The following is a 17,383-nucleotide window of genomic DNA, read 5'->3' on the forward strand; positions in this document are numbered from 1 at the left end:
CTTGCCCCACACACTCTGAGGGACACTCCAGGACTCTTGACTGAAATAAGGCATCTTGTGGGACCCAGGAGGCAAGCCTTCTTGGTGACAAACCCTCTCTTATAGAATGACCTTCCTCCTCACATACAGCTGGGTCTGACCTTGCTGGCCTTTAGACCTGGCTCTTCCCCCAGGCCTTTGGGTCACAATGTGCCAGATCCCCGATTGAATGATGCTGTTATTGCTGTTTGGGTCACCATTTTGTTGTTGTATTATTGTCTCTTGATGTATGTAGTGCAGTTTTGAATACTTTTGGTTAGTTTTTTCCTTTTAGGAGCTGCCTGGTGTTACCTGGATTGAGTTGGGCAGCCATATAAGTATTTTAAATGAATAATAAATGGTCGCAAGAGAGAGAGAGAGTGCACATTGGATGGTACCACTTCAAACTGCAGGTGAGGAGAGAGACTTTGAATCCTCACCCTTGTCATAAAAAGCTCTCACTCCATACTACATTACATAACCAGGACAGAGACTTAGTTAGCTTTCTGTCATATGTTAGTTTAATTGATGCCAGGCCTTTGTTCATTAATCAGGGGAGAATTAATGTCACACCCACCCCTGCAGTCTGATGTGGTTTTGTCTAGATTTCTCTGTATGACCTCTGTGGAAAAGGCTTGTGTATTATAGCTCCACAGCAAGTCACTTGGTCTTTTCCTCTCCTCACACCCCCAAAGGCCTCAAAATGAACCTAGACTCCTTGTTCCAGCAAATCTTCCTCGTAGAACAGAAAGCAGAAGAAAAGCGGTGCCTGCTGCACCAAGGTCAGGGCCTGCCCTTGTTTAATTTAGGTCTTACCATCCTGTGACTTTAAAGCAGTGTTTCTCCGCCTAATTAATCCTTTCCCCACCCAATACTGCATTTTACTTTGCCTTGCTGTATTTCCTGCAACTGACTTTATTTATTTAAAACATTTCTACGCTGCTTCATGTTCCAAATTCTCAAAAAATGTAATCCTCAATTTAAATCAAATGTAAAGTTGGAACTTATTTAAAATAAATAGGAAACACTTGAATCTGCTTGTATTATATTTGGGTGTGTTCCTTGCCTATGGTATGGATTTAAGGTAGTTGTGGGACAGTCAAAATCATAAGCTACTTTTCGTTATGAAATAAGGTCTGAGCACTCATGGCTGCCAAAGGAAAACTGGAAAAAGCGAGTGTGTTCCTCAGGATTAGAAAAGTATGGTAAGACTTTTAACTGTGATGGGATTGAGTGACTTCAGAACATTTTAGGTATTAGGGAATTAAAGTTCAAAATTAATTAATGTTCATTTGGAAACACTAAATACAAGGTATTTAAGATTGTGCTTAAGGTTGCATATGCATTTTTTAAAAATTGTTAGTAGTAATTCATATTTTTATAGTAATTTTATTAAAAATTACAATTACAAAGATTAAAAACTAATGCAAACTAAAAAAAGAAAAAAATAGAAAGTGCAGAAAAGAAAAAAGAAAGAAAAATAGAAAAGGAAAAAATATGAATATAGTAAAGAAAAAGAAAAATATATAAAGAAATGACTTCCCCCTTCATCACAACAAGTATAAACAATGTTAGTAACTTATCACCTTCTCTTAAAATACAACTAATAATCTCATCTTCCCATATCTCATCTCTTATCTATAAACAAATCCTTAAAGCCTCATCATTTCAGTCCTGATCATCAAAAGTCCATTAAGAGTTCCCAGAAATAACAACATATCTGTTTTAACCTTGATCAAATAAGCTGACTCTATATTCCTTCCTTTTACTTTTAACTATCCTGATCTTTAGACCCTTCAAATAATGTCTGAGAACTTGATTTCTTTTCATTTTTTCTTTGTGCCTTCTTACAAAATTCTTCAAAGTTTTAACAAGCGTCTTTTGTAAATCCAATATAGGAAAATTATCTAAGTTTGTTATTTAAATATCCCTTTTAATTATTAAGACATCAGCATTTTCATTTGTATGTCCAGTGTAACATCTTTTTGAAGCCATTTAGTGGCCTGCTAGAACCACTGAAATGGAGCAGAGCTTAACACAGCTGAGAAGCTGACACAGAAAAAGAATATTATCTTAAGATAGCTTTAATGAGCACGCCAGAGAAACACAGGTTATTGATCTTACACATTCAGCCCTCCCAAGCATAAAGAATCACATGCTTAGACATAGTAGATTTAAAAGTAAGTGAAAGAATATCTTACTCATTTTTATTCTTGGTCCAGTTACATCCATGTTCGGTGAAAAAGATGAAATCTTTGTTCTTCTTTTGTCCCTATACATAATTCACCCTTAGCCCTACAGCTGCTAAGAGCTGCATGGAAGAAAGGGGGTATTCCAGGCACACCACATGGTGCCCAGAGATGGAGCAGCACACAACCGTGTGCTTCGCTCCCAGTGGAAGGAGGAGGAAGAGAGAGAGAGGAAGTGGGAGTGGCAACAAACAGCTTCCTCAATAGCACTGAGAGTTTGCATCCTAGAGCAACCATCCCTATGCTAATGAGGCATGCTGAATTTGCCAGGACTTCCAACACTTTTTCCATATTATTCTTGTAGCCTGTCATTTTTAAATCCACTTTCAGATCAGTCTTGATCTTGTCAGGTAAAACTTGTTCCTCTTTCATAACATTTTTAAATGTTAGAACACAGTCTATCTATAGAGACAAACTCAAATTTAACTTCTGGGTCCATTGTCCAAAAATATCCTTCAATATGTCCAATGTTAAAATACTTTGCTCCATTCTGTATTAGTAAGTCAAATTTAACTGTTCTTCCCCTTTAATTGTAATCTTTAGTTTCTTCTGATTCCCTCTAGTGTCCAACCTTCAAACATTTTTTTAAGTCCTCAAACTTGCAGTTAAAACTTCCTTTCACTAAGGAATGAAGGACACTCACCCAGTGCTGTCAAGCTTGTCAATCCAAAGGTTTCTAATAGTTGAAAAGCAGTTAACAAACAATTTCCAAAAGGTATTGAAAAAGGAAGTATGCAAATTTAGTGTTCTTTCAAAGGCACCGACCATGGTTTGATCAAGATGGCTATTCTCTCATCTCCCAGGGCTCTAAACCCACCAGAGACCTCTATCTTGCAGTGTCCTCCTGAGGAGCAATTGTATGGAGCACTTGTGGGCAATCTCAACTCCTCTCCTTGTCCAAAGAAGAATTACGAAGAGCTGGTCTACTTGCCATCCTTTCATTCCAACATGGTCGTCAGCTCTGCTTTTAGCAGAGCTGTCTTCAGTTTGGAAGTCAGTAGTAATTCATATTTTTCATGCATTCTCCTCTCGCTATTGTATCAGAGAAGAATTGGGCAGTGTATTGTAGCCCTGCCCTGATATTGTGGCCTTCCCAGCCCCTTCACACATGTTACACAGAATCATTATAAGAGGGGAAGCAAATGTACATAAAGCAGGCTTGCCGCTTCAGACTGGCCTCTGATATGAATGGAGAGAGGCCAAGAGTATGCAGAAGTGCCGCAGATTACTTCACCTGATTGTAAGAAGTTACTACTCAAAAAGCCCCACTCTGTGGTGGTGGTTGTTATTGGTACTCAGTTTCTTCAAGTTTGCCTTTAGCCATCTAATTAAACTTCCTCTATTTCAAAACCACAGATATTTTTTAGAATTGTCACAACACTGGTAACTTTAAATGCCCCTTTGAGACCAAGGAGTTGAATAAAAGAACAACATAGCAATAACAGTGAATTACAATATCATAACAATGTTGGGTATTGTTCAATTGCCAGATGGTATTTATTGCTTTCTGTATTAGGATTTGGAACTGATTTTAGAGAACTGGAAAAATGTTGTTGCTCCTTCCTTTTTTTTTTTTTAACCCTTCAAAAATTCTTGACTCATCAAAAGTACTATAGGTTTTTATTCCCTAGGTTGATCTTATTCCAAATGTAGGACAGCCTATTGGGTTCAGGAAAGGCTGTGTGATTTTTCTTAAAACTGATTAGTTATGATTTATTGACACTCATAATGAATCTGCTATCATAAGATAGCCTTCATTGATCAGATATCTTTGAGTTCAACTATTTCATGTTTATGAAAAAAGAAATTTTATAATCTGTTTCCAAAATATATTCTATGTATCAAATGTTCATTTTGTATTACAGTAAAACAGGAGATAAGCCAAAGTCATGAAAAAATTAAGCAAATTACACAACAACTTGGTGAAGAAAAACGAAAATTGGAAATTGAAGTAAGGGCAATTTTTTTATTAATGTTTTAGTATTATTTTAACACTTGATATCTTTTACTGTTTTGTGTTTTCTTTTTGTTGCATACCAACTTGTTTATTTTAATATAAAAGCAATATATAAATTCTGTAAATAAATAAATGGGTGAAATTTATAATGATACATATGTGTTATTACTGCAGAGCATATCCTGTTTTATAGTATTAGCAGTGTTCACCGGTAATATTGTAAAGGCAGAGAAGATACAAATGAACTGAAGATAAGCTCCTTCAATTTGCATGCTTGAATTCTGAAATTCTTGACATTTTCCTAGTCAAATTTAGGAAAAATATAATACCACACAGAGAGCAGGGGGGGGGAAGGGAGGGAGGAAAATTCTCTTATCCTTGGTGTTTATCGATATTAAATTCTGTTTAAATTTTGTCATGTTTCTTGATAGTGGTTGAATCTGGACATCAAGTTAAATCATAGTGTAAGATGACAAAAATGAGCCAGATAATGGATAACGTTATCCGTTAATTATGTTTTGGACAATAGCTGAAGTGTGAATAATTGCAATTAGAAACACAGTTTTCTGATCTCATCTTTATAGCCATTCTAGAAGGGGATAGGGTGAGCTTGCAACCCCGAGATTTGTTGTGATTTTTAAGTTATGGTTTGATGTGATGCCCATACATAAACACTGCACCCCTTATCACAGCTATCTTTTAGAAAACCCTAAGAAGTTCTCCTAAAGATATTCAGGAAAGTCATTCAGGAGTTCTTAGAGAAGAACAGAACTTTAGATAACTCCCAAATTTTCCTCACTTCAATTCCTTGCAAGTTAAGAAATTTGTTTTGATTGCATTAGCTTTCATTGGAGGGTTAAAACTTCATAAAAATCATTTTTCCAGGCCATCTCAGACCACCTTGAAAAAAAATTAGGAGAGATTCCAATTGCAAGAACTCAGGGGATTTTTTTTTTTAGGCTAGTCTGAGGCAGGCTTCAGAATTTTCCATCTCTGTAATTTCATTTCTGTGAACAGCATATTGTAAGCAAATCATATAGATATAAAAACTATAGCTGCTATCTAGTTGCTAAGGCTATTTAAAATCAATCTAACTCTTCCTTTTAATTAGTAGACTGTCCAGCTATATCTCATTTTTTAATATTGTGTCAGTAACTTTTTTGTTTAATGCTGAAGACTATAAATGAGCTAGGAAGATATAATATGGATATACAGAATCCACAGGGTTTATCAAAATAATGTGTTAGAATACAGTATGTGAACATTACACATTGAATTTTTCATGACCCCCAATTTAGCAGTAAACCAAGATCACAGAACAGGTATCCCATTGTCCTTTCTGCAAAATTACAGGAACTCTTTTGCCATTTTTGCCAGGGTTCACAATGACATTCATTCTGTTTCTGCTTGGAAACTAAATTATGACAATCATAATTCTATGTGTATATCACTGATTTGATATTGACTCATTCCGATTTACAGTTTGGTTTCCATGGCAGATACAGAAGGTTGTGAAAGTAGGGTAACAATTATTATGCATTACAAATGAGAAAAGTTAGAAAAGCATTCCTAAACCAATTATAACTTTAAACCCACATAAGTAATTACATAAAGGTCAATGCACATTAACTTACATGTTTGGCTAGTCTCAATTGATTTTTCAAAAGTCTGTGCATGCACTTACAATCCTGGAAAATCCAATATGCATTGCCTCTGCTGGATGAAATAAACACAGAACACCATTATAATTGTCAGCACTTACCAGTTTTGGGATAATGCAAAACCTTAACATGTGGTCTTCTAGTGTAGTGTGTATTAAGTTGACTGCAGTTCCACTCTAAATTCCAATTCCAGATTGCTCTACAAATACTTCTAATTTTCATGCATTTAAGACTTCATAAATAAATAGAAATATATAGAGAAAAAAAGCTCATGTGGCTGAACCTCAGAGTTAAAAAACACTGACATTTATTTGGTGAGACTGCTTTTGATCAAGGAAATATACATTTTTGGTATGTTCTTGTGAAAAACTAGGTAGCATGTAATTAGAACTTTGAATTATAGCATTTCACCTTTCAAGGTTCAGCGCTTTCTTTTCAAAAATGCTGCTCTCAAGAATATATTGTGTAGGTAGTTTAGGACACAGCTGATCTCGCCAGTATAATCCAATATAAATGTAGTCACTCCTTGGCCAGCATGTCCCATTTCTATAATGACCAGAGAAAGAAAGTCCTTCGCTAACAGTGAGTATAGCAATAGGCTGCACTGACGGGGAGGTGGGATGATCTGTTTCTTCTTGGCAGCGAGCTATTTCCAAGGCCCTTGCAATCAGTGATCTTGGATGTAAGGAGAAGCAGCCAACCTGAACCAAGAGTTTTGGAAGGCAAAAACAGCCAGATCTGCATCTCCAAGACTCTTCTGAAATGCAGAGGTTGTCCACCTGCAGGAGACTACCTATTTTAAAAGGGATGATTTATTTTGTTCGGTTGGAATGGAGGGTGCATTTCTGCTGCATGACCAGAAGAAAAGAAATTGAATGCTGAGAAAAGAAAAAAATATAACTTATATATGGTCTGATCATAGCTTGGAGTACTATGCCCAATTTGTTAGGGTAAATATGTTTGGCTTACCACACATCTCAAATCAAGGGTGTTGTCTCTAATCTGTTTTGCTCCTTTAACTAGATCATAACCTTCAATGTGGTTTAAACAATTAAACCATCAGTAAGAAAAGTGTGTAAGTGTGCACTAAGAGATATAACTGTTGGGGGAAGAAAAAAGGTAGCTAAGTTAATTATTCATCTTGCTCTTGTGAAATATAATTGTTTTTAGAAGCATTCAGTCATTAAACTTCTATCCTTTCAAATGTGCTTTTCTTATATTTGAACACAGCTAATTTCTACCCTGTTGAAAACAGTTGTAGAGAGACACAGAGATGACCTTGGAGAAACTATGCAGAAAAAAATGGTTACAAAAACAAACACATGCTTAAAGCTCAAGAAATAGAGAAGGCATTAGAGAGAAGCTCAGACTGGCTCCACTGTTATTCACTTGGGTGTAAGAAGGAGGGAAGGGAAAACACAGACTTTGAAGATTCTGTTACTATAGCCTATATCAATAGAGTAGAGTTCCAGTCAAACCTATGGAGTCTATTTCCTTATCTGGCCTACCTTGAAGGGCTGACAACAGTAAAGGAGTCGGGAAGACAAAATTCTCTTTTCATTGCTTTAACTTGGAGGGGCTTCTAGAATTCAATCCATTACCCACAGTCTGCTGAAGAAAATACTTGGTTTTTGGACCCATAAGGGATTACTTGTAAGGTATTCTATTATAGACTTCCCATTATTTTGACTTTTGATGGTAGGCTTCTTTTAGAAGAAAACTATTTGAGAGTTTTCATTAAACAGGCCATTTTACCCCAGTCAGTATCATTCGTATCATTTTTAAAATAGCAAATCTGACTAGTCTTAACTTGCCCCTATGCTCCTTCCTGAAATTTACAGTAGGAACCACAATGCATGTTATTGTCATGTTTCCTGTTCCAATGTTCCTGGAAAACATCGTAACGGGTTCCCATGCCATGCTGCTGACACGAGTTCTTGTACGGGAGGAGGCTGCTCCTGTTCCTTGTTCCAGGCTGCAATGCGAGGATTGAAGAATGAGGAATGCATGTTTGGGTTATGTCGCCTTGTCAAGGACGTTTCCCGCAGACCGGCAGAAACCGTTAGGGGCTCCTGGGGCATGGAATTGTGCTGACTTTGGGGGGAGGGACTGGGAGTTGCTTGGGGTTTTATTGGGAGACATCCCGCGCTTTTACTATTCTCAGCTTTCCTTGTGATCCTGCATACTATTCATTATTAAATCAGATATCCATGAAAGCCTTGTGTGAGTCTGATAGTGATTTTGAATAGGCAATCATTACAGTTATGTAAATAAATAATACAGTCTGAGCTTAGTTAAATCACACAACCTTAAATTCAGTATGCTTTGAGTCATCTAAATTTCAACCGAGAGTAGAGTAATAATGAATATACCTTGTGAAAAATTGACCACATACTATTAAGATTTTGCAACTTTTAAGAAAATTTAATGTCAATAATATCAGTTTTTAAAATCAGTTTCTATGCCAGTTTTTAAAATTGTACAAAGATCTTCATATGTATAACTTCTCTGTAACAACAAACCACAACAAAAAATACCGCTTGTATTTAGTTTCATAACTAATATGTTTTATGTCTTATAGGCTCAGTTGCTATCCGAGAAGCTCTTTAACTTGGAACTTTTCAAGAAACGGAAAGAGAGTTTAGAAAAACAGAAAGCTGATCTTATAAGGCAGAAGAATAGTAATCTTGAAGCATATGTATGTTTCCAGTGGTAGCATTTTAAATAAGTACTATTTAGCCTTTTTTAGAACCACCCTTAGCCCAAAAGTTTGGGGTTCTACTGATGCAACAATTAATGGGTTCCTAGACCATCAGTTAAAGATCACTGATTTCTCAACAACGGCAAAGTTTTCTTTAACAAAATCATATATTATCAATAACTGACAAATTGCTAGCATTGGTTGCCTAAGATAGGTATCTAGGTAGGTAGATAGATAGACCTGTGAGTAAATAACTTTATGTTATTCTTCTTAAGGAATTTAAGTTCTTGATTCAAATGATACAGGCTTTTAAAAGGAGGCATTGTTTCAAGAGAAATGCAATACATTCTATTTGCAGTTAAGAACATTGTGCTATTTACTTCCTTACTATTTCTATGCTGGCATTTTTTTCAGGGAATATGGTTGCTATCATTCTTGTAATATTAACAATCAAAAATATTTCTCATAAGGAAATATACTTTGAAACAAATTGTACTGAAATCAGTGGAGTTTATTTCTGAGCAAATGTAATTTGAGCCATGCAGCAAAAATAAGTGATTTTCCAATATTCACAGCCAAATGGGAATTTGCCATAGTGTACAAATATAAGATGAATAATTTTTATTATGCTCTTATAATGCAGACTGTTATGTTTATATTCCATTTCTTATATCAGTATAGTGGGTGTTATAGATAGTATTTTAATATATCACCTAATATTTACTTTCTACATGTACTATATATTAAAAATGCAGTTTAATGTTAATTGTCATTAACACAATCTTTTTTAATTTTATAACATAAGAATTATCTAAAGAGAAAAATTGCTGAAGAAGATGAAACATTTTTGAAGGAAATTAAAAATTTCAACAATGAATATGGGTTAATATTCAATCGGGAACTTTTAATTAAAAAAAGAGCCCAGGCTGAAATATGTGAACTAGAGGAGAAAGAAAGTCTTCTGAGAAAAGGTTCGCCTTCAGTTTAATTACTTGATCTCAGATTATCTGAGCATATAAATGTTTGTGCTAAAATTCTCTGACAAAACAATTTTTTTTTCTAGGCTTTAACATTCTTATTTAATATAACGATTTGCCTAAATAAAGAAGAGCAGGGAACTTTAATCATGGATTCTGACACTCTATTATATTTATGTTGGACATACCAGAAGCTAGATTTAAGCTACCTCCCAACCTTCCATTTGCTACTGCATCCTTAGTAAATTCTAGAATATGAAAATAATAGTTGTACGCAACAAGTGTTTTTTAATACTTCTAAACCTCAAAGTCAAAAGCTAGAGTCAGTGTGAACTCTAAGTAGCACAGATAGCAGTAGTTGATATACATGTCAAGTTGATCATTTTTCAGGATAGCATCACTGACATTCTTTCATTGCCTTCTCTGTGAGCACTGAGTATTAACCATGACAAGGATGGCAGCTGCAGCACACAATATTACTGATAGGATAACTGCAGCAGGCACAGACAGGAAAGCTTCATGACAGCAGTAGCATCTGGCAGCAAGTCAGAAAGGTCTGCCAGTTCATTGAGGATATGTGGACCCTGAAAACTTCCAGCTTTTCTCTTCTGCCATCTATAGCTTTACAGACTGCTACTTTGAATAAAGATGTCTAGATTTTAGAATCATTCCAACAGAAAATCATTAGCAACAAAGTTATACTCTGAAGAGAAGAATCAGCTCCCTGTAGCCCAAGGAAGGATTGGCAGACTATATCAGTTATCTGTTCCAAAGTGTAATCATTAAATAATAAACGTTATGGAAAAATGCAACATTGACTATACATTTTTAAAAATTTTGTTTGAATTATAAGGAGGAAAAATCACAGATCTAGCCATTACTGTTGAAACCATTTCTGAAGCACTTTGATCAACAAGTACTAATAGAATATGTGTGCACTATATTATGTCTTTTGGGATAAGAAACATTATTGTGCTAAGAAACACATAAAGCAAAAAGACAAGACAAAACCACATTAAACTACCAAATTTATCAAAATAAGTGTAAAGGCTGTATTAAAAGAATAATACTTTCTAAAAACAAAGTGAATGGGGGCAAATCTTAGTTTCATGGGTAGCGTGTACAACAGTTTGATAGCAACACAAGGTGTCCATCAAATGACTAACCAAGCAGGCACTAATTTTCATATCATTTCTTTTTTATATCAAGGTAATTAGCCAAATAAATCCATATTATTTCAAGCTCTTGTATGAGAAAATGTGAGTTTTAAAATGAACCAGGGAGAAGCAGCTGTAGTAAAAACTAATACTTCATAGGATTCAAACTGTGTTGTTAGCTCTCCAACACAGAATTGTATATTAACTAAAACTGCATCTGTACTACATCATTGCCGCTAAGCAAATTATATATATTGTTTTTCTTCTATTACCTTTTTTATTGTGAAAACAGCTTTTGAACAGTTATTGTTTTGTTGGTGATCATAAATATTTTATTTTTGTTCACTTTTAGGTCCAAATTAATCATTTATTTCTTAAATTAATATTACACTTTCCCATATAAATGGACCAAGTAGCTAGCAATAAAAATACACATAGAATAAGATATAATTCTGTTTAAACATTCATATATATGTTAGCAGGAAATCTTTCTATATGTGATTATTAGATGCAGGAGTATACTGTATATAATTCCTTGCAGAACTGGATCTTAGTAGTTTATATATATATATACAGTTCTATTTCAAATTATTTAGAAAGGACATGCCACAGAGTTTTGTAGTAAAGATTAAATCTTTAATAGATGTCTAACTTGAAAATTATTACTTTCTTAGAAATAGAATCAATGGAGCATGAAACAATTCAATTAAAAATATTTCATCTACAGAAGAATGAATTAAAGCAGGATTTATCTACTCTACAGAGGAAACTCAAAGGTATATTGCTTACCTGATGTTCAGCTGATTTAATGTTCAAGGATGATTTGAGAAATAGAGTTTGAAATTGAACTTCACTGGAAGACTTTTTATAAGAAAGCAGAAAATATCATCTATTCAATTACTTTAAAATGACTACAAATTAGGCTTTAAACAATAAAATAGCAAACATATCCTGCTCTTCTTGGCAATTTTAGCAAATATTATTGCTAAAGAGAGAATCCTTTTGTTTTTTCAAATGAAGCATAACTTCTCATTTCTTCTGAAAGTTACTACTACAAAATCTACAAAATAGGCTCTGGCTTTATGCCTTCTACTCTCATATTGTTAAATGTATTTCATCCTTTATTATCAATACATTTGATATATACTGTGTAAAATCAATTAGTTTTATAAGATTAATCATATGTTAATATAACTTATTTTAATCTTATAAACTAAGTGAAATGTATTTTAAGCTTGAATTATTGATTCATTTAGTTCAGTATCACGTCACACAAGTGGAAACTACCAGTGGCCCTCACCTGGCTGAACCACAAATCCCAGCATCCTTCACCATTGGCCATGCTTTCTATAAATACTAAGACTTGCTGTCATTGGTTTATTGTGGATGGAAAAGAGCAAAGGCAAAGGGGGTAACAAGTTCCATGAATTTCCTCCTGCTGGGCTGTACTGCTCACACCTCACTCTCCCAGGAAAGTTCACCCTAGTTAGCAGCTGGCGGCAATTCTCTACTACTAGACCTCTTCTGCGGTCACCTTCAGTATTCAATTCAGCTTGGGTAGGCTTTGCCTAGAGAGGCTTCATAGTAGTCCACATGTTCCCCACGTGGTCTACTACAGGGCCTTTTTGATGGCCTTACCTACTATACTACTCAAGCTGCAGGACCTCTTGCTGAGCCTCACCCAAACTGCTTCTGGCCTCACATTCCTAATCCATATACAAGCTTCTTCAAATGCTGCTGCTGTTGCTGCTTTACTGACCCTGGTTTGGGCTCATTCAAGTCCTACTGGGCTTTGCTGGCCTTGATGCTGTAACTGCTCCAACTGCTATAGCTTTAGACATGCTTAGCTGGCTGCTGTTTCCTTCTGTTTGCACCTGCTTAACTTTCAGCTCCAGAGCTTAAAGCAAAAAGCCTTTCCAAGTCTTATTCCAAAGACCAGCATTTCTTGTGTTTTCTCTAATCATTCTAAGCAATAAGAAAAACTCCCATGCCTGTCTCTCACTGCCCCCAGTTGGGCAGTAAATCCCTACTTTTATCTATGTGTGCTGTCAGTCAAGGCAGGTGGGGTCATTTACATCCAGCAGAAAAGAGAGGCCTGCAAAGTGTTCCTGTACCTCCTAACCCAGACCCTTCCCTTTTATGCTTGCCATTCAGGAGTCTGCATTCACTGTTGAGGTGACCAGAATTTCAGACCAAAAATCCGTACTCCCAATTTGATCTAGCTGGGCATTGAACCTGGGAACTGTGGCATGTGGAGACTGTACTCTACCATTGATCTGGAGTTGTTTTTTGAAGTATCAGTTGGCCCTATAGTAGTTTTTAATGTGTCTAGTTAGAATAAAAAGATAATAGTTTATTATAAACAGTGTCATTCCTTTGTAGATTTCGAAAAAGAAATAGTGGAAACTAAATCTATCACACAATGCTTAGAATCAGAAAAAATAACAATTTATGATAAACCTCAGACTTATCCAGAATATATAAGGTAAAGATGCTCTTTTATAATCTAATGAGTTGTATTTAATATTTCCTGTTTCTCAGCACAATGGATTCTTTTCTGCCAGTTTTTCTTTCTTGTCTTCACAAAGAGTTGAAATAGAAATAAAATTTTCTAAATATACCTTGCTTCAGTATTTGTGTATAGATAGGGAAAAAATAAGTGGATGACACATACATTACAAAGAAACTCTAAATGATTAGATCAGTTGCAGGTCTGTAAGCCTGTGATACAGCATGCACAACAACGCACTTTTGCATTATGTATTCTATTATGGTAAGTTAGCTTTCCTGGATGAAATAATCATCTTCTTTCTAAAGAATATACTTCCACTGGTGTATTTTTTACTGCAATGTCATTCAACATTCAGTGCAGTATAATTAGGAAAGTGCTGTTTACTTTTAGGTACAAAAGTGCTGAGGACCAAGGTTAGTTACTATTCTAGAATTTGTAATTAAACTGTTATGATGTGACTGAATAAAATGTTTTAAGCAGAATTAAGAAGCAAAGGATGTAAGCTTCAGAAATATTGAGATGTTTGTATGAAAGACTGAAAATGATGTTTCATTTTTCAAATTACTGAACATTATGCAAAATAAAGGTTTATGCATAAAATAGAAGTTTTGTAAACTATATGAAACTTAATCTTTTAACAATTTCACTTTCTATAATTTAAACTTTTTGAACTTTTTGAATAGAGTCGGGGGGAGATGGGCGGTGTTAGAAATTTGAGAAATAAATAAATAAATAAACAAACCCTACTGTATTATATTTTAAATCATGCATTTTATGTTTTCTTCCCCTTAATTTAAGATGGAAGCATCAGTGTATACTTTTTTATCCCATTCCTTCCAAAGTCAGTGTAGGTGTTAGCCTCTATTAATTATTGTATTGCTTAACAGAGTAAAGTAAGTGATGTTTGTATGACTGGCACATTAACCCTGTCAATTTATAGCTCTTGTTTCTCACAATTTCTACTGAATTTTTAAGTAGTATCCAAACACCATAGACATTGATACCATAGACAGAGGATTTTTAATTAAATTAAAACTAAAAGTGTACATCATTCAAAAAGTGAATAGTAGCTTTAACAAGGGGAATATATTAACTGAACTGTGAAATAGCCAATTAACCTAGCATTCAAATATTTTTGGCCTTCTTTCTCATAAATTGAGAACATAAGCAAGCCATCTTTTTGAATTATTTGTCCCAAGGCACTTGCATGTTTATTTCATCATAATCTTTTAATGTGTTATCAATTTATCTTAAAACAGATCACATTTTCACAACTGAAAGAATACGCAAAGAATTGTGTACGCTTTTATCATTTGCACAAGATCTAACCGGGTTCTGTTTTCTGGCTGTAGTGCAAACTCAAATATCAGGAGGGAAGGTGTCTTTATACCAAATCACATCAGTGTAGCTTGGAAATTAGTATATTTATTAAAATACTTACATATTTCAGAATCAAGTTCACCTGAGACCATGCACTATATAAAGCAAGAATTACAATATATATATTTTTTTAAAAATACAAATAAATCAATATATTAAAAGTGTCTGTGTATTGAAGCAGTATATAAGCCTGAGAAATAAAAAAGCAAAATATTCTACAGCCAGCACAAAAATAATTTCCAGAACTACAGTAATAAGTCAAAGCATAATGAATGAATTTTACAATTTTAAACCTTTTTAAAACAGATAAGAATTTAACATTCCAGCCATAAAGTATAGGAGAAATTCACATGGACCCATTGTCAGAACCCACAATCAAAGAGTTGTTAGATCTGTTGATTGTGTTCTCTGCCATTGAAGCAACAAATCTCAAGCTCCGGATTGGGGGGGCGGGGGGAGTTGTTGAGAGTGAGAAGAAATCCAAGGTCATACCAGCTAGCCAGGAGTGGAATGCTGGACTGTTAAGGGAAAAGGAGGGGAGTGTGGAGGAGGTTTTGACGTGCCTATGTGTCTTTTATCAGGTAGCTGTGTGAGAACTTTTTCAGTCATGGCTTTTTGCTTAACATCTGTACACATCATCAATAAATCTGAAATCTGCATTTCATCTGGATGCATGAGTCAGAATTTTATTGAGTCAACTGTGTCAGAACTTTACATAAAGCCACGACTAAAAATCATACAGCTTTACCCAGAGAATTCATCTCTGAGGAAAGCCAATGTTTCCCTGTTCCATTTGGCTGAAATGGAAGAAACCGAGCTGGCCAAGTCAGAGAGGCCGATGGCAGAGGAGGAAGCAGTGGCCGGGACCTCAATGACTACAAGAGCTCGAGGGAAAGTCAAGGAGAAGGGGGCCAAGCTGAAGGCTCAAAAGTTCCCAGCTGTCCGACCTCCCTCCCCAGATTCTGAGGAGCATGAGGGAAAGGAGCTCCTGCGTAAATCCAAGGCTGGACGTTTGGGGTGGGAGACGGAATGGAGCCAACACCAGCGAGATGGAAGTCTACTCATCAGGAAGTAAGGAGCCAAGACCTAATGACCAACTGGAGGCTAACGAGACTGGAGCATGAAATGCAGTCCATGGCAACTACAATAGCCAGCTTGAAAGAGTCGGTGGACAGCCTACTGAGTCATCTAACCCAATCAACACCAACCCCAGAGAGCGGTCAGTCAGCATCTGGGTCGGGGGATGAATCAGGAGAGTCAGAGCCTTCCCAAGAGAAGGGAGAAGAAGTGGCAGGGCCAGCTCCACCAACAGGTCAGCAGGCAAGGAGGCGAGTTCAGATCCAGCCAGCACCAAGACCAAGGCGACAATCCAGGAGCCTGAAAGCATTCCATGACCTGAAGGTGAAGTTCAGAGGGGACCCAAATGAGTTGGCGTGCTTCCTGGCGCATGTGAGTGGGTTTATGGAGGAATTTGGGGACACCTTTCATTCTGAGGGAGCAAGAGTTAGATATGTGTCCATGCATCTGGAAGCAGAAGCCTCCAAATGGTTGGTAGCTTTGCATGACACCAGGGCCCCAGAGCTGAAGAATTTCGATGGCTTTATGATGACTCTAAGCAACTGGTTTGAAGACCCTTTCACCCAGATAAAAGCTAAAGCCAGTCTACAGTTCCTGAGGCAAGGGAATAGGTCAGTGACGGAGTATGCTATGGAATTTAGAAGCCTAGCAGGGAATCTAATTGACTGGCCAGAGTCGCTTAAGGTGGAACTTCTCCAGAGTGGATTACAGCCTGACATCTTAGACCGATGCCTGGCCAGAGACGAACCAGAGACCTTAAAACAATGGACTTGTCTGGCTGGGATGGTGGAGGCTCAGCAAATTTGCTTAAAGAAGCAATGACAGATTCAAGCGCCTATCAAGAAACCAGCCCCGTGGGAGGGCACAGCCCCAAGGGCGTCGTTGAGAAGAACTTGGAATGAGGAAAAGGAACATCGATTGAAGGAAGGATTATGTTTTAAATATGGGCAAAGAGGCCATCGAGCTGTGGATTGTTCCAGCCAACCCCCCACCCCATCGCCAAAGTCAAAGCCCAAGCCAACCAAGACTCCTGTCGCTAAGGGAAAAGCAGCAGTGGCCAGCGCAGTGCTGCAGCTTGTCATCAGTTCAGAGGCCTCTGAGGTGGATTCCTCAGATGAAAACCAGTCACCGGCGGGAAACGACTAAGACCTGCTTTCATGGGTGCCACAAGGCAGGCTGGACAGAAGGGGCACGACAGAGCAGTGGTGAGTGGAGATAATGGCATGGTAGTGGTGGGGGTGCAGTTAAGGACTCTAAACAAAAAAATAGCACAGATTTAAGCACGCTGGTGGACTCGGTGTGCTAAATGTTTGATTCACCTTGCAATAGTAAATTGGCTGGGATTGAAAGTCCAGAAATTGAAGGACCCTATAGTGTTTAACCAACTGGATGGCTCTGAAGCTACTGGGGGCCCTGCAATGTTCTGTATTGCGGAAGTGGAAATGAGAGTAGGCACCCACCTAGAGATTCTCCAATTTATAATCGCAGCCATAGCTAATTATTCAATAATATTGGGAGTGCCTTGGCTGAAGGCTCACAACCCCCAAGTAGATTGGGTGGTCAGAAGCATTCAATTTAAAGATGGACTGTACATGGGAAAATTGGAGGAAGAAGCAAGGGAGGCTGTCGGGATATTGGCTGCAGTGTCAACAGAGGTGGAGAGGGTTGCAACAATTGATGAGGAATTAATTCCC

General features: G+C 36.7%; 1 protein-coding gene across 1 annotated transcript in view; it reads left to right on the forward strand.

The window, feature by feature from the left end:
- Positions 1 to 721: 721 nt before the first annotated feature.
- Positions 722 to 17,383, forward strand: part of CCDC172 (coiled-coil domain containing 172) — a 38,759-nt gene continuing 22,097 nt past the window's right edge. The window contains exons 1-6 of the mRNA XM_063306143.1: positions 722 to 800; positions 4,133 to 4,218; positions 8,467 to 8,583; positions 9,392 to 9,557; positions 11,395 to 11,496; positions 13,103 to 13,205. Of these exons, the coding sequence (XP_063162213.1) occupies positions 722 to 800; positions 4,133 to 4,218; positions 8,467 to 8,583; positions 9,392 to 9,557; positions 11,395 to 11,496; positions 13,103 to 13,205 (653 nt within the window). The remainder of the gene's footprint in view (positions 801 to 4,132; positions 4,219 to 8,466; positions 8,584 to 9,391; positions 9,558 to 11,394; positions 11,497 to 13,102; positions 13,206 to 17,383) is intronic.

Source organism: Candoia aspera, chromosome 6 (assembly GCF_035149785.1).
Source record: "Candoia aspera isolate rCanAsp1 chromosome 6, rCanAsp1.hap2, whole genome shotgun sequence".
Lineage (NCBI taxonomy): Eukaryota > Metazoa > Chordata > Lepidosauria > Squamata > Boidae > Candoia > Candoia aspera.